The 24,603-nt window shown below is 41.2% G+C and overlaps 1 protein-coding gene across 1 annotated transcript in view; it reads left to right on the top strand.

Moving 5' to 3' along the window:
* The first annotated feature begins 703 nt into the window (after nucleotides 1–703).
* Nucleotides 704–24,603, top strand: part of RAB38 (RAB38, member RAS oncogene family) — a 58,752-nt gene continuing 34,852 nt past the window's right edge. Inside the window, exons 1-2 of the mRNA XM_053562584.1 lie at nucleotides 704–1,036; nucleotides 23,411–23,691. Of these exons, the coding sequence (XP_053418559.1) occupies nucleotides 835–1,036; nucleotides 23,411–23,691 (483 nt within the window). The 5' untranslated portion in view covers nucleotides 704–834. The remainder of the gene's footprint in view (nucleotides 1,037–23,410; nucleotides 23,692–24,603) is intronic.

Genomic DNA, 24,603 nt, shown 5'->3' with positions numbered 1-24,603 from the left:
AGAAAGTGTTCAAATGTTTGGGACTATTCTTACATATAATCATCTGACTAGTTGTTTAAACTGTCTTTCAGAGCAGCTCAGAGCCTTGAGGATGTGAGGAGGCTAATGTCATGAATGCCCTTAGCATTTTCAGCCCAGCCTTCCCCTTTGTTAGACGATTCCAGTTGAATGGCTGTGAAAGCGCTCACCTCTCACATTTGCAGGCTGCTAAGAGGTCCGCGGTACCATTTCTTTAAGAACAGGTTGGGGGAGCTCTAACGATTTGCAGGGGTTACTCAACTCAGGACCCGGCCACACAGGGCCCAAGCCCAGGCGGCTGCGCCTCCTGATCGCGTGTTATCTCTTCACAGTGGAGGGTGGTGGCAATGACCCTCGGGCTTTAAGAGACATCCGTTCTGGCGGACCTTCCGCACAGAAATTTTTGACACTCAGTTTTCTTGCACACACAATGTGGAAAATGTACTCCACACTTCATAAGTTTGTGGCCAGAAGCACAGGCTGGAAAAAGCTCTTTGGAAACTCTAAAGCGAGGGTACGTCAGGGCTGCGACAGGCAGTAACACGCGAGCCCCTCAGCTTCCAGCCCGGGAGCTGTTCGGTCTCCACCCTCTCCGGGACCGTGGAGTAGGGAGGAGGGTCAACCCCCAGGGGAGGAGCTCCACCCTCCGCCCCCGCCCCGCCCCGCCGCCGCCGCCGCCGCCTCTCCCTGCGCCCTGGCCCGCGCGCCCCAGGTCTCTTCCCTGCGCCCTGGCCCGCGCGCCCCGGGTCTCTTCCCTGCTCTGAGCCCAGGCTGCGCTTCCCGGGTCCGGCACCGCACGGCCGGCAGGCAGCCAGGATGCAGGCCCCGCACAAGGAGCACCTGTACAAGCTGCTGGTGATCGGCGACCTGGGCGTGGGTAAAACCAGCATCATCAAGCGCTACGTGCACCAGAACTTCTCCTCGCACTACCGGGCCACCATCGGCGTGGACTTCGCGCTCAAGGTGCTCCACTGGGATCCCGAGACCGTCGTGCGCCTGCAGCTCTGGGACATCGCAGGTGAGCGCCCGGGATGGGGCCAGCGGGGGCAGCCCAGGGCAGCGGCCCGCGGTCACGCGTGAGATCCAGATCATCAGGTTGCGAGGCAAGAGACTTTTCCTGGTGGGCTGCAAACTTGGTTTCAAAGAAAAAAAAGTTTCCCGCTCTAGCGAAAACTTCCAAGTTCATTCCCTGGCGTTTGGGGGCTGATGCTTTAGCTCCCTCTGGCACCTTCCCCTGAGATCTCTCTGCCCCACCCAGGCCTCCCCGGGAATCAGAGGAAGCTTTCTGTTCTGACTCCACAGTCCTGCCAGTGGTGACGCAGCCCGGGGCGTCGCGCACACCCTAAGTGCTGGAGCTGACTGAGGGGAGCCCCTAGCCCGGTTACACGTAGAAACCGGTCCTATTTTCACCATCCTCATGTCTGCTCTTCAGTCAAGGGAGTTCAAGGATTTTAGCTTAGAGGCAGCCTGTTTTTATGTGTAATATGAGGGGTAAGGTATCTGTCTCTTCTCTCTCTCATTCATACATGTATCAGCAACAAAGTCTTTCTTTCTCTCTCTCTCTCTCTCTCTCTCTCTCTCTCTCTCTCTCTCTCTCTCTCTCTCTCGTCTCCACCCTATTCTCCCACCAAAAGGAGGGTGTGGGTTGTGTGTAAGTTTTAAAGCCACTTTTGTGTAAGACCCTTGATAGCCATAAGATTTATTGATTTGGCCATAAAATTTTCACTGAGAGTTCTGGAAAATAAGAAGTGTTCATTTATTTGTTTATTTATAATGTTTGCAAACAGAATTTAACTCTGAGAGTTTTTGCCAGAAGTTAGGTCCAGGCAACAGTGAGGGTGCCAAGTGTCTACTACAAGAGTGAATCCTTGGACTAAGGCTGTTTGCAACCTGAGTGTGTCCAACCCCTCATTACAAATTTTGGCTCTGCCACTAACTAATCTAGTCAGTGGTTTTGGACAAGACTCTTCAGCTCAACGGTATCCCTGTTAGTGAAAAAGTCTTGGACAATGAAGTCTCGGGAACCTTCCTGCTCAGAAGTTTAAGGTCCTCTGGATTCTCCTTGGACCACTTTAAACGGTCTTACTTCATCTTTCATGGTCTGTGGCACCACGAACCTTTCTTTATAAGTGCTCCACCCACACTAGCTACTTCTTTTTTGGAAAATGAGTTCATTTAAGCTGGTGCATTCGATTGGAAACATTTTATCATGGCTTGAAGCCAGAACAAATGTGGAAAATTTTTGAAAGGGCAATTCTGGTCTGAGGACTCTATTACCTCTTCAATCATGCACTGCCAGATCTTATGATGATTTTCTTGGCATGTGGGAAGATTCATGCATTTAAAATCATCTTTAGCAGCTCTAGTAGCATGGGGGTTATCAGAGACCAGAAGATTTTATCAGCCACTGTTTGATTGGGCTTTTCATCTAAAAACGTTTTCTGTGAGTCTGTGTACTTAGTTGGGCTATGTTTTAGTGGCTGAAAACTCTTCTGGCTGTATAAAAGTCTCTAGGACTCAGATGTTGAAACAGCTTACCGTTTAAAGGGGATGTAGCTGTCATTTGGACTTTTGTGTCCACTCTAAGTAACAGTGTGATATCAGGTATGTTTATATGCCTGTGGGTCTCTGTTTCTTCCCTTCAACAGGGGAGAGGGAGGAGGATAGTAATTAATAGCCCAAATTCTGGAGTTGAATTGCCCCGTCTGAATTCTTATTTCACTCCAAGTGTAGTAGGCACTCGTAGATGAATTCTCTAACCCCTTATTTTAGTTTCCTTATCTACAGAGAGAACGCTAAAGGCAATCACACTACTATCTAGGCCCTAGAGTCTGAGAGATCTGTAGGGATTCTCATTACACTAGCTGCCATCTTTTGAGACTGTAGAAATGCTAGGTGAGAAGGATGTGATGTAAAAATCCTGATTAAGTCCTAATAAATTGTGATTCCTCTATTACATGTGTATTTTTCCTCCAAATACTTGCCACTATTATCAGCTTTATCCATTTTACAACTATTGGGAACAATTTAACTCCCAATGTCAGAAATGCTTCCTGAGCCATGATTCTGGGCTGAGGTTGCGATGGAGGCTGTAGTCACAGATATCTGTGTAAATGAGAAATCTGAAGAGTCACGGAGAGTCATTTCTGCTGATTCAGCGGTGGTGTTCTTCAGCATCTCGGCAGTGGAACTTCTTTCTCCCAGAGCTTTAATGCTCAGTGAAAACCTGCCTTTGACAGCCTCTAGCTCAAAGGCCCTGTGAGCTGTTAGGGGCTGGAGAGCACAGCACAGCACATTAGGCAGAATCTGGGCTGATGTGGGATGAATAGTTGTAGCATGTATGTTTTAGGCTGCAATGGGGGCCCTATGGGTTATGAGTTCATAAGAAATTCAGCCTCAACTGGATCAAGTCCACCCAGACTCGGGTCAACTAGGTTACCGTCCTTATTGACCTTTCCAGTCACAGCTGGTCTGTCCACAGATATGAAGGCTTCTCTCCTTGCCTTCACTCTAGTGAAGGTTAGTGGACCTAGCTTTGAGAGGGTGGGGGTGCTGATGAGACAGAGAGGACTGGACCTGCCTTGTCTTCATAGGATAGGAGATATACCTGCTATGGAGGGGAACTCTGCTCAGCTGGACTTTTCATATTCATTTGGTTTAATGCCAAGTAGGACTCTTATTTGTCCAAAAAATTCCCATCATATATCTTTCATAGCCAAATAGTTGGTCAGTCTGATTCTGAAAGACTCCAGAAATATCTTTAAGGACTTGTAAACTAGGCCTTGAAAGAAGGCAGTGTCTCACAGAGGACACAGTTGCCCTGGATCCCAGGGATTCCCCCCTAGAGGAGCAGCTGGGTTAGCTCTGTTTTCAAAAGTTCTTGATAGACTCAGAGAAAGTTCTTGATAGACTCAGAGAAATTAAGTAACAGTGCCCAGGGCCACCCAGCTAATAGTTGAAGAGCCAGATTTGACCTGCTTCCGCCTAACCCTGAGTCAAGCCAAGCGCTTTGTACCCACTGGCCGGTGAGTGCCTGGCACACAGTAAGCCCACAGGGATTATGCATTCTTTGCCTTTTAAAGGCCTTGTTTCATTAGCAGTTGGGGATATTCTTGCCTTTTCCTTCCTATTTCTAACTTTTCTTTGATATTAGTACCGCTGTGCATATAGTGGAAGGAAATGAATAAAAATCTATCTCTGAAAATCTGATTCTTGGGTATGATGTGAATTTATAGAATATTTTTTCTTTTTGTAGATTAATTAGGAAAAAAGAAAACAAAAAACATTTACACTTGGGACTCCCCTCTCTTGCTACCCTTGTCTAGATCTGGATACTATAAATGTTCCATTCACACTTTCAAAGAGATCTGTACAGTTTTTTTCTAGGACTCCTGATGTGCTTTGCAACTCAGTTGCAGGCATTGGGACAGTGATTGTAATGGTAGCTAACATTTCTTAAGCATTTATTCTTATAATTGTCCAGGTATATTTTATGTTGAATTTCTAAGTAAAATAGCAGGTTAGATGTTAGTGCTGGAATTTAAAATTTGCCCATTAAATACATCACCCATGTTTTTAACTGCTTTGCCCTGTTTCCCCCAATTTAAAAAGGGCACTCCAGACATAGTCTAAATATACTCTGAGTAATAGATATTATAAAAATATAATACCAGACATGGGGCAAGCCATGGAATCTTACTGGACCTTACTTACCCCTTCTGTAAGAGTGATTATCTTATTTTCCTGTGAAATTACTTATGATATCTCTTACAGTTTCTGTTACCAAAATATTGTATTATTATTATTCCTGGGGTATAGGTAGCACATGGCAGTTTATTCCAACTTTCTTCCTTACTATCTTTATAATTGTGCAAGTTGTTTTGCCTCTATGCCTTGATTTTCTGTCTGTAAATCTGGTATAGTACTACTTGCATTGTTGGAATTGTTATAAAAATTAAATGAGTTAATTCATGCACAGCTATGCCTGAAACATAATAAATGCTAAAGAATTACTAGCTCTATTCTTGTTGTTGTAATAATTATTACAAACTTTTTTCACATACATTTTCCTACTTGATCTTCCCAGCTTCGCTGAGGGTGTAGACCAAGCAGAGGATGTTGAACCTACTTTATATTAGAGAAGTTCAAAAATCAGAGAGGGACAGGACATGACTTGTCTAGGTCACATGTGGCAGAGGAGAACAGGACCAGTAGGTCTGTTTAATTCCAGTTTATATACATATGGTCATCAGAAAACCTGAGTCTAGATTAAAAAAAAAATAGTAGAAAATAAATTAGTAGAGCAATTTGTTTAGAGAGTACTTTATTACCATGTACAAGTTTAACTACAGAGCTCCACTAAATAACAAGGGGCTCCAACTGCTTGAAACAAGATCCAGCTTATGAGAAAAATATTTCCATGCAGGACACATCTGCACTAACTTTCCCCACCTAAGCCATGTGACAGGGAAACACAGGGACACGTTAACTCTCCCAGAGGCACAGTTAAGAGCAAAGGCAGCTGGGCCCACAGTCAGGGGTCTTCACACCAGGGGCCATGATGCTCATTTGGGTCACAGTCCTATGTTGTTCAGAGTTTGTAAAGTGCTTTCAGGTTGTGAAATTCAACTGAAGAAAGGGTTTGGACTTGACCCTCTCTTCAGTACCTATTTCTAAAAGACTGAAATTCTCCAAGGAGTTTAATAAGAAGGTATTAAATGTCAAGGTAATAGATCAAAGGATGCAGAAAGAGATAAATTTGGTAACCGTGTGTCAAGCAAAAAAAAAAAAAAAAAACGTCTAGGCCACTCTCTCCTCTGGGCAGTTTATTGCATTGTTTCTAGCCTGGCTAATGATAGATTTTCTAAATGCTGCATGAAATTATCTGCCATGTGCTTACAGGTAAATAATGTGCATATGGGGCAAAACTGGAGAGAGAGGTGAGGGATGTGTGGGGAGAGACAGACAGGGCTTCTTGCAGAGTGATGATGGAGTCTGCATTTGTCGCTGACATGTGGGCAGTCGCCTGTACGACTTGTCCCGTCATCTGAGTTTTAGAGGACCAGTTCTGACAAGAGAAGCAAGTGGCAGTTTGAGCAAGGGAACCAAGTCATCTTGGGAGAGGGAGGAAATTGGAGGGAATGGCTCTATCCATGTTGTTGGTTTCTTCTGCAAGTGTGAACATAAAGTGCCTGGCATGTGACAGGCACTGTGCTAGGTGAGGGGATGAGTAAGACTTGATTCATGACCTCAGTTTAATGCCATCGTGACACACAAAAGCAAATTACTGTCACAGTGAGTAAAGAGTCTTGATAGAGGTAACTTCAAAATACTCGTGGGGAGAAGATCCCCCATGCCACATCCTTCTACTCTCTGAGGCTAAAGCTGAGAAGGTTGGACAAAGCCTCGGAGCCACTGGGGTATTTCCTGTGCTCTCATCTGGCACCAGTTATTTTCTATGAGTGACTTCAGGGCTGCACAACTTGAATCGGGACTTTCTCCTCTGACTCTTTTTAGTTCTGTCTCCTTCCCTGAAGGATCTCACACATTCCTAGGGCCTTAAACCCTTTGCAGATGACTCCAGAACTATGCTCATGACCTCATGAGCTTCAGACTTCACAATTCCACATTCCTGCAGAACATCTCCTTTACAAAATCTCACATGCAAGATCAATATGGCCCTAGCAAAATTTTCATTAAAAACAGAATTGTTTTTATTTCTATTAACATAGTAATATGTGCTCAATGTAGCACAACCAGAAAATGCAAAAGAAAAAGAACAAGATAGAAGGAACAAAAACATTCCCAAGTGCTCCATTTAATGATAAGCAGTAAATGGTGCTATGTGTACATCTAAACTAGATAGATATCTTCCTCACTCACTAGACTTCCTAACTGGTGTTAACAGTACTACCTTCTGCCCAGTCACTTAGAATTGAAACCGCTGCCATCTTTCTCCTTCTCTGACCCTTCCATGCCATTAGTCCCCAAGTCAGAAGGCGAGTTTGCCTCTCCCTACTTCCCTAGACCAGGGACAGCCCTGTTCTGCCATCATAGCCGATTGGCCATTCTAAAGTTCACCTCCTTTAATTCCCACATGCACTAAAGGCAAGTTTATCTTCCCAGAACATCATGTGATGGCTTCCCATTGTCTATGGCTTATATATGCTGTGATGAGTACAATGAAGGGACAGGGATAGGTTGTTAGAGGGCTGATACTAGAAAGAGAACGGATCCAAGTCACAGAGCTACTGAAGGAGGACTTTGTAGAGTCCTCTAAAGGAAGAAGCAACTGGAGCACTCCAGGCTGGGGAGGTCAGTGGGAAACCTGGGTCTGTCTCACTGTGATCTCCTTGTGAGCAACAGAGAAACACCCATTGAGGACTGAAATGCTACTTAATTTGCTTTTATTCTATTTTATTATTTATTTATTTATTTATATTGAGACAGAGTATCATTAGAGTGAAGTGATGTCACAGCTCACAGCAACCTCATACTCTTGGGATCAAGCAATCACATCCTCTTTCCTCAGCCTCCTGAGTAGCTGAAACTACAAGAATCCACCACAACACCTGACTATATTTAGAGATGGGGATCTTGCTCTTGCTCAGGCTGGTCTCAAACTCCTGAGCGCAAGTGATCCACTGGCCTCGGCCTCTCAGAGTGCTAGGATTACAGGCATGAGCCACTGTGCCTGGCCTAGTGCATTTTATTTTACAAGCATTTTTTATTTTTATTTTTTGGAGACAAGAGTCTCACTCTGTTGCCCAGGCTAGAATGCCATGGTGCAACCCTAGCTCACATCAACCTCAAACTCCTAGGCTCAAGCCATCCTTCTTGCCTCAGCCTCCCAAGTATCTGGGACCATAGGCACCTGCCATAATGCTCAGCTAGTTTTTCTATTTTTAGTAGAGATGGGGTCTCCCTCTTGCTCATGCTGGTTTTGAACTCCTGAGCTCAGGCAATTTTCCCACCTTGCCCTTCCAGAGTGCTAGTGTTATAGGAGTGAGCCACCATACCCAGCCTTAAAAGCATTTTTAAAACTTGAACATTTGAGAGGTGTGAGACCTTGTCTGGGAAAACTTATTCATTTACTTAATAAGGAGAGGGATTTAGGGGTGATTAAAATGGATCAATCTTTGCTCTTATGGACTGTTTGCTCTTATGTCTGGTGGGACATAAAGATATTTCAAAATTATTATCATTTAATCACTGTTTTGGTAAGTGTTCTGAAGAGGAAATGCCAAGTGCTAAAAGCAAGTCAGCAAGGGGACCTGACCCAGGCACAACATGGAAATGAGAATTCCGTGAGGACTTCTGGTAATCTGAACTCGCCAGAGATGACGATGGGTGAGGAAGGCGGGGGTGAGAGGGAATTGGCGGGTAAGTTTGGAAGGATAGATGTGAGAAACTGCACGTTGGAGTAGTGGAGATTAAAATTCCTTATCCTTATCAATTTATCAAAGCGATATTTGCAATTTAAGCACTGTAATAATTCTGGCAAATAGGTCTTCTGGTTTTATGGGTGAGGAATCTGGGCCACACATAAGTAGAACATGGGACCTGGTACAGTTGTAAACATTTGCCACCTGGAAGAAAGACTCGGACCCCACTTCAGGTGTAAATTAGATGGTGATTCATTACACCTGCGCAGAGGACCGCTGCCCAAGGGGCAAACAGCTCCGAAGAGAAAAGCAGGTTGCCTTTTATACCTTTTTTGCTGCCATGCAAGCAAGCCAAAACAAAGCAGTGGCAGTTAGTTAGCCCAGGGGTGCGGTTACAGAATTGGCTCAGGGGGGCTTGGCGCTGGTTGCAGCAAGTCAGGGGGTTGTATCGTGGTAGCTGGCATGGGGACAGACTTGGCATGGGGACAACTTGGGGGATGCAGCACCTTGGGGACTTCACGTAGGCAATTTATTTCACCATTGTTTAGCCATTGCTAGGGGGTTGGGGTAAGTTCAGGGGGGTTACAGAACCTGGGAAATTCTGCTTGAGTGAGTTTTCACTATTGTCTGGCAAGGGAGCCAGGGAACTCAGAGAGAATTTCCTTGTTCTGAAACCTGTTCTCAGAATTAACCCGAGGAATGGGGTTGGGGGTGGGGTTGAGACATGCGGGGACTCAGGCTGAGACAGTTAGGGGCCTTTAGGGGTCCTTTGGCTGGGTACTACAGTACATAATTGTTGCTCAGTAAAAGTGGTTTGGTGCTACGCAGTCACTGGGGTTGACACTAGCATCATTGCTCACGTGCTAACAATTTTTAAAATAGATGTCTTGAGTTACACTTGGAACCGTTTCTCTCCCTTTTCTGGTGAATATCTTCAAGGAATCCTTCAACACTTTCAAACCGTTAAGAACCTTTCTTATTTTTTTCACTGGCTTTTGTTCTGGGATGGACATTCCCAGAGGGATATGGTGGCTCTGTTGCCCCTGGGGTGGGGATGACGTTTATTCTAGCAAGGGAAGGTCCTTATCTTCTGGGTTAGGGTACCAGAGTGTTCTCCTTCAACTTGGCAAGGTCAAGTCTCAGAGTCTAGCCTAGGGTTCCAAATTATTGAGTTTTACTGTCTTTTTTTTTTTTTTCCCCAGCTGCTCAGGAATTTGGGTAAGAAGTTATATTACTTTTTGATAATAACTAAGGTTTTAACATCCATCATTCTCACCTCCCTTTGGTAGCCCACTTCACACATTAATAAAATCCTATCTTTTTTACTTTTCTACCTTGCAAAGTAACTATCTCATCCCTCTTTTCAATAGCCATGTCATCTCTACGACTCGTCTGAGCAGCGTAGCAGCCTCCCTGTGTCCTCACCTTCTCGGGCTTCTCTGCCCAGCAGTCTGTAACCCCCAGTGTTAACATTCCTCAGCACAGTGGCCTTCTTCTGTTTGGGTTTCTCCTGTTTGGCGCCCTTCAGGGAGTCAGCATCATGTTCAGAATTAAAGGCTCAACTTTTTATCATGAAATTCAAAGCTTTCCATGATTAGGCCTCCGTTATTCATTTAAGTCTCATCACTCACACCTGTGATTCTTGACCATTCCTGATGTCTTACAGTGGCCCCAACTTACCTACCCTCTCCTTCCTGCGGTAGCTCACACAGTTGCCTCCGGCTAAAAGCCCTTTCCTTTTCTTAGCTGCTTCTTACGGGTCCTGCATTACTCTGTGCTTCTCTAGAAAGGATCACCTGCTGGTCACCTTCTCTAGAAAGTCTCTGTGACTTTGGGAGACGCTTTTCTCTGCTTCCATAATATTCCATGCTTACCCCCAATTAGAAACCCTCCCCTCCACTACTGTATTGGAATGTCTTTTCCTTCCCTAACATTGTAATACCCTGTTTCCCCGAAAATAAGACAGTGTCTTATTTTAAGGTGTGCTCCCAAAGATGCGCTAGGTCTTATTTTCAGGGGACGTCTTATCTGTCCTGTAAGTAGGTCTTATTTTCGGAGGATGTCTTATTTTCGGGGAAACAGGGTAGTAGGTGTTCAAGTTTTTCAGTCAACTATTATATCATTGCCTTAACTCTAAGACAGATCATTGATCTAAAAATTCTTCCATAAAATAAAAGGTATATACCCAATTGTATTTGTGAAATGCATACATTTAGAATCGAGAGAGATGGTAACCACGTTTCTTAAGGAAGCATTCTATTTTTTTACACCATAAAAACTTACGTCCTTAAACACCATTCTTGAAAGCTACGCTTCTTCATCTAACACAGTTTTCCTAATTTGGAGTGACATGTCTTTTATCTGGAGGTCACATGGCATTACTTTCTCAGGCCCATACAGCTTGTTAATGGCAGAACTAGAACCAGAACAGGGAATTCCCTGGCTTATTACTGATAAGGTTGGAAGCATTAAAAACTTGCTTTTTGATACTAAGTGTTTTCATGCCATCTTGAGCGCTGGGGTGGGAGGGAAAATTGGATTGTCGCAATGCCTGGTTCACTGCCGAGTTCCCTGCCTCTGTGCCTCTGCTCCTGCCCTTCTCTTTCCTGGTATCCAAGTCCTACCTAAGGTCTAAGGCCCATCTGAAAGGGCAACTCCTCTACACAGGCTTCCTGGACTCTCCCCAGTCAGTACCAGTTTCTTCCTCCCTTGCCTTTCACATAACTTTTCTTTTCCCTCCCTTGACATTCTTTTCCTATTAAGCTTTCTATTAGAGTTATTTTGTACCAATCCAGATATCCTTCATGATTTTTAACGGACTCTGCCATGAGTTACTTGTTCCATAATTTAATGAAATGATTGTAAAGTCAGCAAAGAAGTAGAGAAAGAGAAAATGCCAAGAAGGAGGATGAACCAAGCAAGGACAGGCTTTTGGAAATCAGAGGAAAAGAATTTAAGAAAAGGAGAATCAATCAAATGTCTTTTACTTATTGCTGAGTGTCTTCTGTTTTGTAGTTTGTGTTACTCAGATGCATTTAACCTTTGTTCCTCACCATTTAAATTTGGGTTTAACTGTTAAGTATTTTACTGGACTGGCGTAAAACTGCCCTCTCAAGGAAAGCGATGAAAAACTTAGCTTCTTGTGTGCCTCTTCAGTTGAACGCAGACAAAGGCAATACGTATAGTATGAGGAAGCAGATACATTTCAATGTCACCTATAGAACGAAGTATAAAAAAGTTGATTTAAATTTGTAATTTGAATTATTCATTGGGAGGATTGTTTTCTTTATAATATAGTGTGTTATTAATAGCCATCATTTATTAAATATCAGGTGGAGTGCTATGCATTTATATGCATTATTTAATTTACCGCTCACTGTAAGCTCATCTGGTAGACACTTTTATTAACCCCATTGTAAAAATGATGGAACTATGTTAGGCTATAAATCAGACAAGTTAACAATAATAACACACACAACTTTTCCACAGCCTCAGAGTCAGCTGGGGTGGTGCTAGGACATGCACCAAGGTTTGTCCAGCTACAAATCCTATTTTCTAACCTCCCCATTCTACTATTTCCTAAATGCATGATAAACAATGTGACAGTTTTCATACCTCATGGATTATTTAAACTGTATTTAGAACATGCACATTATAAATTTTAAAATAGCAATTTCTTAATTTTAGAATCTTTACCCTTTTGGATAGATCTAAAAATTGAATGAGCTGAATTCTTTGCACACATCGTTGCTGATGCCATTCTAGTTGGTTTGGTTTAGTAGTACCCTGCTTCCCCGAAAATAAGACATCCTCCAAAAATAAGACCTACTTACGGGAACGATAAGACGTCCCCTGAAAATAAGACCTAGCGCATCTTTGGGAGCACACCTTAAAATAAGACACTGTCTTATTTTCGGGGAAACAGGGTAACATCTTTGTGTACTATTTTTATGCAGCAGAACCACAGTTCCTGAGGGACACAAGTCTCTAGTTTAAGAATTAAAGCTAAGAATAACTGTGATTCTTGTTGGTATCAGAATAAGATGTCTATATCATGACAATGGGATCTGTGTGCATGTACTATGTGGGGGCTGTGTGTGTATTTTATTTAACTAAAAATAAATTAATATCATAGACTCTAGAGACTACAGCACAAATTCTCAAACTTCCTCTGCTTACTGTCCCTATATCTTTAATCTCAAAGTAATTTTTTCTTCATGCCTCTAGGCCAAAAGAAATACTGGACAATTCTGTTCATTAAGTAGTTAGCACCAAACAACTTAGTAAGTGTCACGATTTAACAACTTAATAGAATAGGTGTAAGTAAAAAAGTAGAGCACATCCACTAAAAGAAAATTATTTTTATTTTTATTTTAGTAACCACAATGTACTGTAGGCTCGTGTGTGCCTTCAGCCATGGAAAATCTTAAATATTTGGATCAGAGGCGGACACCACCACCCTCACTTCCTGTTTCACATGATTTTCGCTTTTTATCACAGAACATTCAAAGACCTAGTTTTAAAAACATAAAATGATATTAAAAGGAACATAGCATTACAACTCTGCACTCCCTACAGCTACGTGTTCCTGAGGTGTCTGACTGATCTTGAGTATCACCGTGTTTGCCTTGAAATCATAAAGTGGCCTTTTGCACCCCTGTGAGTTCACTGGGGCTGCCCAGATCACCTTTAGAGGAATCTGGACATTCCTAAGAGTGAAATGTTTAGGCTACAGGATCTCTGGGAAGTTATTTATAAAAGTATCTTTTATTTATTTATTTATTGAATCATAGCTGTGTACATTAATGTGGTCATGGGGCACCCATACACTAGTTTCATAGACCGTTTGAGACATTTTTATAACACTGGTTAACATAGCCTTCCTGGCATTTTCTTAGTTATTGTGTTAAGACATTTGCATTCCACATTTACTAAGTTTCACATATGCCCTTGTAAGATGCACCGCAGGTGTAATCCCACCAATCCCCCTCCTTCTGCCCACCTCCCCCCTCCCTCTGCCCACCTCCCCCCTCCCTCCCCTCCCTTCTCCCCGTCCCCCTTCCCCCTATTCTTAGGCGCGCGGCCTACAGACATATGAAAAAATGCTCATCATCTTTAATCATCAGAGAAATGCAAATCAAAACTGCTTTGAGATATCATCTAACTCCAGTAAGATTAGCCTATATCACAAAATCCCAAGACCAGAGATGTTGGCGTTGATGTGGAGAAAAGGGAACACTTCTACACTGCTGGTGGGAATGCAAATTAATACATTCCTTTTGGAAAGATAAATGGAGAACACTTAGAGATCTAAAAATTGACCTACCATTCAATCCTACAATTCCCCTATTAGGCATATACCCAGAAGAACAAAAATCACATCATAACAAACATATTTGTACCAGAATGTTTATTGCAGCCCTATTCATAATTGCTAAATCCTGGAAAAAGCCCAAGTGCCCATCAATCCACGAATGGATTAATAAATTGTGGTATATGTACACCATGGAATATTATGCAGCCTTAAAAAAAGATGGAGACTACCTCTTTCATGTTTACGTGGATGGAGCTGGAACATATTCTTCTTAGTAAAGTATCTCAAGAATGGAAGAAAAAGTATCCAATGTACTCAGCCCTACTATGAAACTAACTTATGGCTTTCACATAAAAGCTATAACCCAGTTAAAAGTATATTTTAAAGGCTACTTAGAGGTGTTGTCTCAAATGGTAAGTAATTGAAAGATGACATGTGAGCTTACAATTCAGAGGAGGTATTTTTAGGTCATTTATTTAATTACAAATATGAGATGAGGATCCTTCTATATTAATTCATGCCAACCTCTCATCTGTGACTTGGCTTCATTCCCTCTCTTTCTCCATGGTCAGGCCTCACCTTGCTATGTAATCTGTATTTCTCTATCTAAATGAGTTATTTCATTTAAGTTAGTAGCATTGGACCCATTCTAAAAGAATTCTGATGAAATATCCACTGGGCTACTATGCCAGCTGTCATTTTTTACACACACACTGCCTTAAATTTAAATATAGATTCAGAATTTAATGAGAATTCTTTGAAATTTATGTTGAAGACAGGTCACTATAAACCATCTACCTTTCCTTCCATTAGGATGTTATTTATGAATATCTACATCAGTATTTACTTATTCTGATTCTCTTATATACTTTGGCTTAATTTGATATGCTTCATCTGGCTTTATCTTCTGGTTGAATAGAGTTGACAACCAGCAGTAAGGTGAAATGTGAGCCCTTGTTTATGGGAAAACTAAAGACAGACATTTCTAAAAGAGCTTGGGTGGTTCTGAATTGCAGACAGATGTTTTTCAGAGTGGAGCTTGAGAATAAGCAGGAGTTCAGAAGGCATAGAAAGTAAACGAATTGGATCAAATATTTTGTTTTATTCAGTTTATCCATTCTCTGCTGGGGTTCCCTCTTATAAATAAGAAATAAATATTAATTGTTACTTCATTATGTAACGAGTACTCGTATTACCAGTTCCATTTCATTCTGAAAGTCCATTGGGGGCATAGACTGAGATTCTCTGAGAATGTGTACGCTGTCGAGAAATAGGGCACAGTAATACAGTATTCAACGGTGGACCCAAGGAGGATGAGGCTGCAGAGGTGTGCGGTGCCCAGGAGCAGTGCACCCGGGGCCTGATCACAACCACACCAGTGATACAGTCAGTGCCATGGGAAAGTGGAGGGTGTGGGTGTGGGTGTGAGGCCAAGCAGACAGAAAGTCTCTAAAGAGGTGGAGCATGGTTCAAACTTGAAGAATAGGTATGATTCGGTTAGGTAGAGAATAACGAAGAGTGTATATTTCAGTGGGAGTAGGTGAGTGAGAGTGAAAGAAAGCAAGAAATAAGACTTAGCAGAGCCTGGCAAGTCATAATTTGAGGTTATGACCTCAAAGAACCCCGAGGAGGCTGGATGGTGAGGTAAATGAGCTTTTTTTCTATTTGACACTTTTCATCTTTTCAGAGCCTCTCCAAAAAAATCTGTTCTTAATTCTAGACCACCCATGCTATTACACCCCATTTCCCTAAGAAATAAAACCTTGACTCCCATTTCCCCCCACAAACTATGGACAGCTACTAGATGTATTGAAATAAGCAAAAGTGTATTAAAGCATTTTGGTGCAAAGAAACAAACACGAGATCCTAGGTAACCATTAAAAGAGCCTTAATCTTCTTTCTTATAAGGGAGAGCTAAGCTGTAGCTACACAGGAGTGTACGGAATGGTACCATGGACACTGGAGACTCAGAAGCAGGAAGGATCGGGGAGCAAGGGGGAGAAAAACTACCTGTCAAATGCAATGTTCCCTCTTTGGGTGATGGGTACACTAAAAACCCAGACATCACCACACTACAATTCATCCTTGTTCCTAAAAACCACCCATACCCCTAAATCTATTGAAATAAAAAAAAACCCTTAAAAGAAATTGATTAATATCAATTATTTCTTTTAAAATAAAATTACATGTTTTATTGAATTCTAGATTTTTTTTTTTGTTTGAGACACAGTTTTATTTTAAAGCCCTCAGTAGAGTGCTGTGGTGTCACAGCTCACAGCAACCCCAAACTCTTTGGCTAAAATGATTCTCTTCCCTCAGCATCACAAGTAGCTGGGACTACAGGCACCTGCCACAACACCCAGCTGTTTTTTAGAGATTGAGTCTCACTCTTGCTCAAGTCTCGAACTCCTGAGCTCAGGCAATCCACCCATGTTGGCCACCCAGAGTGCTAGGATTATAGGCATGAGCCACCACACCTGGCCCAAATTCTAGATATTTTGTTAAAAATATTTTTATAAAATTTATAAAATGTATAAAATTTAAATTTAAAGTGGTGTTCTGTGGTACGTGACAATGTGAAAGGAATAACATCTTTGCACTTTTTCTTGAAGATTAGGAGTTTGGTATTTGTCAGTTCAAATGAACTAGCTCCTGAATCATTATTCACATGATGTGTATTTCTACATGTTCTAAATTTTCAAAATATTCCAATATCTATATATTTATGAGGTGACTCTTGGGGAATAGTTTGGATTGCTTTACATTCTGTATGGGTCACAGGAAGTTAAAATCCACACTCCAGTTTTTGGTATCTGCCCTGAAAGTTTAATTATGGAAATGATAGAAATTTGAAGGATGAGTCTGGCAGAGTGTGCAGAAATTAAAGAACAAGTTTAAATCTCCATCCCTGACCTCCCCTGGAGCTACAGACTCCTTTGTACAGCTACCTACTCAATGCAGGGGCCTAGCAATCATCTCAAACATGCCCGTTCAGAATCCCGATCACCCCGCAGCAGACCTGTGCCTTCCAGGCTCCATCTCAGCTAACGGCAACTTTGTACCTGCAGTCACAGCTCCTGAGACACAGGCTTAAGCCATCACATACTCTACATGCTATCCATCATCTCTGTTCCCAAATACAAACAGAAAGCAACCAGTCTTTACATCTTCAGCACTACCACTTCATTCCAAGTCATTAGCCTTGTCTGAATTGTTATAGTAACTTCCTAACCAGTCTCTGTATTTCCCACCTTGACTCATGTAAACCCTTTCTCAGTGCAACAGTCCTGGTGATCCATTTACTTCTTTCAGTTCACCTTTCTCATTTACTCACAATCAACCCTCCTGTGCTTTCCTCTCTCACATGAAATTAAAGGCAACAGTGTACAATAGCCTGAAATGGTCGACAGTCTGGACCCTGTGACTCCCTGCCTCATCCCACACTACTTGAACCCTTTCTTCGCCCTCCAGCCAACCCAGTTTCCTTGTTCTCCAGACACCTGTTAGACACATTTATGCCCCAGGATCTTTTCCCTCTAAAACCTTCTTCTCCGTGTTATCCATAGGTCTTACGTCTTTACCTCTTTTTGGTCTTTCCTCAAATGATAGTTTCTCGGTGGGATCTTCACTATCCAACCTGTTTAATTCTGCCCATAGCCCTACCATGCCCTTCTCTCCTTTCCTGCTTTATTATTCTCCATAAAACTTTTCATCAGGTAACATAATATTAATTATATCTTTATTTTTTGTTTACTGTTCATCTGTTTCCACTAGGCAGTAATCATCATGAAGGCAAGAATTTGTGTTTTTTTTTTTTCTATTTGCTAGAAAAGTTCCTGGAAAACTCTCTCTATATATACATATATGTATATATATATATAGTTGTTGTTGTTGTTGTTAAATGAATGAATGAGCTGATGTGTGATGAAATTAGATAATTCTACCTACAATGATTTGAACAGGAGTGGAAAGAAAGTGATGAATCCAACAAACATGTGCAGAAAACTCTTAAAGACTTGGTAAGTCTGCAAGTATCCACCGAGGGAGGGTCGAGGAATTATAGGTTAGTTCTTCGCTCAGCACAGGGACCTATTGAATTTTCACTGTGTACAGAGGCCAGTGCTTATTGGGGTAAGGGTAGGGCTTCGGAAATGGTTCTGGCTGTAGACACAGCTTGTAATTTTGTAGGGGAAGAGTATACAGGGTGAATTCTAGGATATACACCTAGTACACCTGGGAAAATCATGATTAATTCCCATGTTTCTGTCACTGGTTTGGTGGTACAGGGTGGGGAAGTGAGAAGATGAAAGAGTTTCAGAACCACTGCTAGAGTGTCAGATGAGCTCTGAAAAGCTGGAGACAATGGTTCTTGCCAGGATATTAGGTTGACTTTGATCCTAGTATGTGGGTTTCCACTGAGCCTGCAAAACTAGCATATGCTGTTATAATTTCAGTGTGCTTTTAACCTTTGTAGGAATTAATACAGTTTGATTTTTTTCATCCAGATCATTATGCAAGTTCTATATTTACTGTGGGTTTTATATTTAGTTCCTGCTTTTCACACTATTACTCCCTAGAAATATAAAGAATATTTTAGTGGCACCTTTAGGTCTGCTAATTGTGTTATGACCCCCAAACACGTATTATTTGGAAGAATAATTTTATTCCAAGGGATTATTTCTTAAGAAGATGAGAGTAATTATGAAAGCATGACATTCCAGCATGAAACTTGTCACAACAGTTATACACATAACCCTGCTGGAATAAGGTGAATTTTCTCCTCCAGTGATCACCTGTTGATTGTTTACTGGACATGAGCATATAGAGTAGGTACATCAGTGTGCAATGAACTCCACAAATTCACAATAATGTATTTTAGAGGAAGGAGGAACCTTAATTTCAGTTTATCTCCACCATTGTATCTCAAGTTCTTACTGCATCTGAAAGGTAGAAAATAGGCCTTGGGTTTTACAAAATTAAAACATGATGGACCTGCTCTCCGGGATTTCCACTGCCACGGTGGAATGCAGTGGAAGCATGAATGCAAAGCAAGGTAAGTGTTCACGGCGTAGGATGAAAAAATGCTGTGCGATCATGAAGAAGAGAGTCCATGGTTCCAGCTGTCAGGGCATGGGGGGCTGTACCAATGTGGCGAGATTTCAGGGCACAGTTGAGGGACCCACAGGATTTCATTGAACAGAGTGCGAGTGGAGACAAGGTGGACATTCAGGCTTTTGAAACGGAGATGTAAAATGTCAAGGAAACCCAGGAAGGATGTGTTTTAGAAAGAAAAAGAAATAGTCTGTTGTGGTTTGGCCATGGAGCACTTTGAAGGAAGTGAGAGGAGAAGAATTTGGAAAAGTGGTTGGAGCCAAAAGATACACTGCCTTACATGTTGTGTTAATGAAGGTGTCTTTTTCTTAAGCATGTAGGAATCATTGACTTGCTAAAACAGCAGAGAACAAAGTTAAGATTTGCCTTTTAAAGGTAGATTCCAATAGAAATACAGGCTTTAAGCCTAGGTCATTTGGTAACGTTCTTAGGGAGTTCTTAAAAATATAAATTCCTGAGCTGCACACAAAACCAGTACTTAAAGAATCTCTGCGTCATGAGGCCCGGGAATGGGTATTCTTTAAAAACTTCAGGTGATTTCATATGCTGCCAGAATGGCACCTTTTGAAAAACTGTGTTCACTTGTATATTTATTTATATCTACATTTATATTTGAGGAGAGGGAGCCCAGGTGCTGTGGGAGATGTCAGGGGTTCAGGTGAGAGACTGCGCTGGAGCCGTGGTGATGTGAGTGGGTAGGAAGGGCTGAGTCAGGAGCCACTTCTTAGTAGAAGTGTTGGTAGGATGCTGGAGGCCCTGCAGATGTGGGGATGAGGAAGGGGTTGGAATGTGACTTGAAGTGTTGCTGGGACTGGGAACCAACTGGATATCTGTATATGGGGGAGAGGGATCCCAGAAGCAGTGATTTAGAGAATCTAATCCATTTCTCTTATTTACCAATGAGGAAACCAACTTTCAAAATAGTGCAGTGACTAGTCCAAGGTAAGTGATCACAGAGGACTTTTCTCACCATCTTCCTGAAATGTCATTGGCCAACAGAGCTAGTTGGCTAGAAGCAGAGGGGTAAAAGGGTACCCCAGGTTAACAGAAAACCAGGCCTGATTTTAGTCATTGGTTTTATGCCTGTCTAGAAGATTAACTGCATGGTTGCACCTTCTGAGAGCATCCACATAGTACTAATTAAGAAGGGAAAATATTAAGTACACATTGTGGTTGTGCTGTGCTCGTGTATATTTTTAACTGAGTGTAACACCAAGTGGACCATTCAGGCTATTGGGACAGAGGACCAAAGTTTGATTTCATTTGAGACATGGGAGCAGGAGAGGCCTTAGAGATCAGCCATACCACCTTCATTTTACAAATAAGAAAACTGAGTCTCCAGGAGAGAAATGTGTTTACCTAAGGCTGCTCTGGTAACCATGTCTTCTGAACCTTTAAGTCAGTGCCTTTTGACATGAGGTTATCCAAATGGTTAGTGCAGCCATTGTACTAACTTTTGTGACTTAGTTGCTTCTTTTGCCACTTAATACCCCTTGAAGCTGGAAGCTACATCATGAGCTCTATCTATACTGCTATGAAATGTGTGTTTAGAAACTAAGGTAAGTGGGGACTTACTTGGTAAATTGGGTCATTTTCAGGGCAGCCATCCAGGAGGACACTCCTTAATTTAGACAGTCCTCGTGGGCAAAAAACTACGTATTTGCAGCACAGAGTTTAGACCATGTTAGCTATTACACAAAAGTGTGTTGAATGAGTGATCCAGAGCCAAAGTGGTTTTTGAATTATAGTTTTTTTAAAAAAGTAAATTTACCTCTGATGAATTCATCAAGTCTCTACTCTGACCATAAGTAGGCACTAAGAGTCACATGGTTCTTATTCTTTTAACAAAAAAGAGCAAAGAGGGCTGTCAGCTGACAGAAAGGAAACAACGTGAGTTCTAGAAATGCTCTGATCTGAATGTGACCCCTTGCTGGAATGCCAAAAATACAAACTTTCCCAGTGGGCTGGACCAGTGACCTCAATATACAAAGGTCTTTTCTTTCGAGAAAGAAGCTGTCTTCTTGTTTCTGATCTGACACACATAGACTCACAAGTTCCAACACACACACACACACACACGAACACACACATATGCTTTCCGTTTTGAATCCCTTTAAAGGTCTAAGGCTACATATATGTATGTTGCTTTTTGCATGGTCTTAAAATGACTCTTTGTCCTTTATTTGAAATGTAAAATCTTTATTCTTTAGGGCTGCCTCACTCTACTATGAAAAACCTCTGGACAAGCAGATTATTGAATAACCCATGACTTTGCTCTTCATCTGAGTAGACCCCCAAAGGAGATCATAAGACATCCTTAAAAAGCCTAGAGGCCTTCAGAGTTCTAAATGATCACATAGGGCTTCCCCCACCCATCTCATCTTCCGAAATGTCCTGGCCACTCTGGGCAGGGTCAAAGGAGATCACTGTTTACATCAGGCATTAAAAAAAAAGAAAGAAAAGAAAAGAGAAGAATGTAAAACTCATTTGGGAAAAATGAAAGTACATCTCTGGGTTATATGTCATATGATTAATATTTTACCCCTTTTTTTCATTGAGTATATAACTGTGGGAAATTATAAAAAATGCTTCTGTGGTACAACCCATGTAAGAAACATTTTAGGATTATCATGTGCTGGCCCTGACAAAATGCCCTTTTTCCAGTAGTACTTGCTTGATTACACAAGTTCACACACTGAGACCAGAAACCTTGGCCTTCATTCAATTTCATTAAGTGCTTAGGGAGTCTTGTCCTCTTACAATACCAATGCTAATACCAATGTGAATGTAAAAATCTACAAAATAATTTGTTAATTTGAGATAAAACTCACTGTCACAAATCCTTGAGCTCAAAATTAAGTGTAAAGCGTTCTTAGAGGTATGTTGAATTATTTTTTTCTCAGATCCATTCCAGGTTCAGATTTTTACCCTTTCTGAGAAAAGTTGGCTTGTTAAATACACATTAACTTTGTTTTAATTTATATAACTTTATAAGACTCTTAACCTAAATAAATTCCCAAATCAGAAGAAAAGGCCTTTGTCTGGTCACATATTTCTGGGGTTTTGGCTTTGGAAAATATAAGCTCAGTCTTCATTAGCTTCCGTCTTCAGCAACCACTAGACAGAGTTAGAAGTAATAGGATTTTGTTCATTTTTGTAATTCAGCTGAAATTCTTGAAATTTTTTTTTTTTTATAAATTCTGGTCTGGAACTATGATTTTAGAACCTATGTCATATTGTCTTTCATAGTTTTTAACGTGTGGAGAAAGTGAGGAAAACTCAAGGACTGATTCGTTCTAAGGTACTTTGCTGGTGGGGTTTACATATGTTATGTTTCATCCACGTGACAACCTCGTGAGGTATATATCACCATTGTCCTTGTGTGATGAGGAAGGCTAGCCTTGGAGTCTTTAAGAAACTTGGCAATATTTACTTAGAAAATAAAGTGTCAGAGAAAAACTGATTCCAGCTGATTCCATCTAATTCCAAAACTACTCCTTACCCTTAAAAAAGAAATATATATATATATATATTTTTTTTTTTTTGCTACATCAGAGGGTTTTCCATAGCTAATAAATTGTATGCAACTTAAGGTTAGAGACCATCTAGTTTACTGTTGTTTTCTCAGCGTGTAGTCCAGAGAATGACATCACTACCGTTGGTGTCCAATAATGATCTGCTTCTTGGATGGAGTGGGTGCTACTGATACATACACCAGCAGCAGAGCTCATTCACGTCCACAGCTTAGTAATGGAGAGTATTCAGTGTTGATAAATGACTGTGGGCTTTGGATTCAAATAGCCCACGTAGGTTTTCATTCTGATTTCTCAAGCTTACTAGCTGTATAATTTGGGCATCTTACTTAGACTTTAAAACACTTTAAAACAAGGATAATAATTGTATCTTCATGATCATTTATATAAATAACATTTCTGATGGTTAGTGTGCATATAGTGATGCTGCCATTCCCTTTAATGGGACTAGGCTGTAGGTGCCCATCCTTGTTTTCCTCCACACATTTTTAACATGTCTAGTTATTTATTATGTTTATTGTTTAGAATCTGTCTTCCCACTAAAATGTAATCACCACAATGGCAGAGATGTTCATCAGATCCCAAGTGTTTAGGACAGTGCTGCCAAAGAGAACGTTCTGCAATGATAGAAATGTTTTATATTGAGTAATCTCATACAGTAGCCACTAGCCATATGTGGTTATTGAACACTTGAAATGTAGCTAGCAAGTGTGATGATGTAATTGAATTATAAATTTTATTTAGTTCTTGTCAATTTAGATCTAAATACCTATACGCAGCTACTGAGCTACTGTATTAGCACAGTTCTACAATGTTACAGACTTGCTAAATGTATGGTTATATGGTTATGAAATGACTAGATTCCCTTCTGGATTCAAAGATGAAGAACAAAGCTCAACAATTGTATATTTAGCTTAGTCTTTAAAGATTAGCAATGAAGCACTTTTCTGAATGGCTTGCACATACCGGAGGCTTCATGAGGTTCTAAAATGAATTAGTTTACAATTATAATAAGTTTTTGGCTTTTACTTTTATTCTTTTGGTGACAGGTCAAGAAAGATTTGGAAACATGACAAGGGTCTATTACCGGGAAGCTATGGGTGCATTTATTGTCTTCGATGTCACCAGGCCAGCCACATTTGATGCAGTGGCAAAGTGGAAAAATGATTTGGACTCCAAGTTAACTCTCCCTAATGGCAAACCAGTTTCAGTGGTTTTGTTGGCCAACAAATGTGACCAGGGAAAGGATGTACTCATGAACAATGGCCTCAAGATGGACCAGTTCTGCAAGGAGCACGGTTTCGTGGGATGGTTCGAAACATCAGCCAAGGTAATCGGACATTAAAGGATAAGCTTATTATAGGCAAAATTTAAAAAGAAAATTCCACATAATAATAATGATGATCATCATCATCATCATAAACTATAAATCCAGTGATTTATAGTTTCCAAACTGCTTTAAGCTCTTTCTCATCTCAAAGCCAGGAGCAGAGAAGGCAGAAATTATCATTCACAATTTAAGAAGGGTGCAAACCAGCTTGTACAGGCTACTATGATAGTAGTTAATAACTGTATCATTATGCACCAGGTGTGTTTAGTGTGCATTTTCTTGTTGAGTCTTTGCAACAACTCATTCTATTAGGTAAGTATGATTTTAAAGTAAATGAAATAATTGTCACTCACATTCATGGTCACCACCCTATTCATGTAGTAATTAACTCACACCATCCACACTTACTATCCACCTGTGTGTTGGGAATTGTGCTTTGCTCTAGAAATGACAAAAGGACAAGAACAAAGAACTACCACATGGGGAATACTGGGTTAGCGGGGCAACCAAGAGTCAGCAGCACGTACAAATGTGAAAAACACAGCAATCTCGCCCTGCTGACTGTGTTGGCTGGCAGAGAAGTAGCAGGAGGTGGGGCAGAGGCTGGACCAGGAGATGAAGATTCCTGGGGCACAAGGATGCTGGACCTCCCATTGTACCCACGCTGCTACCTCATGTGTCAAGTACATGGTTTTTGTTCTGTTCTCTTTTGTTTTTGCTTGTTTTTTTAAATCTCAGTATCAGAGGGAAAAAATAATTTCTATGGAAAATTTTGAAAATCCAAAAAAGAGCATACATAGAATTAAAAAAACCAATAATTTTGCTGTATTTTCTGATTTTTTTGTATGCATGTAATACATTATTAGGATCCTATTCTGCATGGTTTTATATCATGATTTTTCTGTTTTTGTT

This window comes from Nycticebus coucang, chromosome 14 (genome assembly GCF_027406575.1).
Source record: "Nycticebus coucang isolate mNycCou1 chromosome 14, mNycCou1.pri, whole genome shotgun sequence".
Lineage (NCBI taxonomy): Eukaryota > Metazoa > Chordata > Mammalia > Primates > Lorisidae > Nycticebus > Nycticebus coucang.
This window is presented reverse-complemented; position numbering and strand designations above follow the sequence as displayed.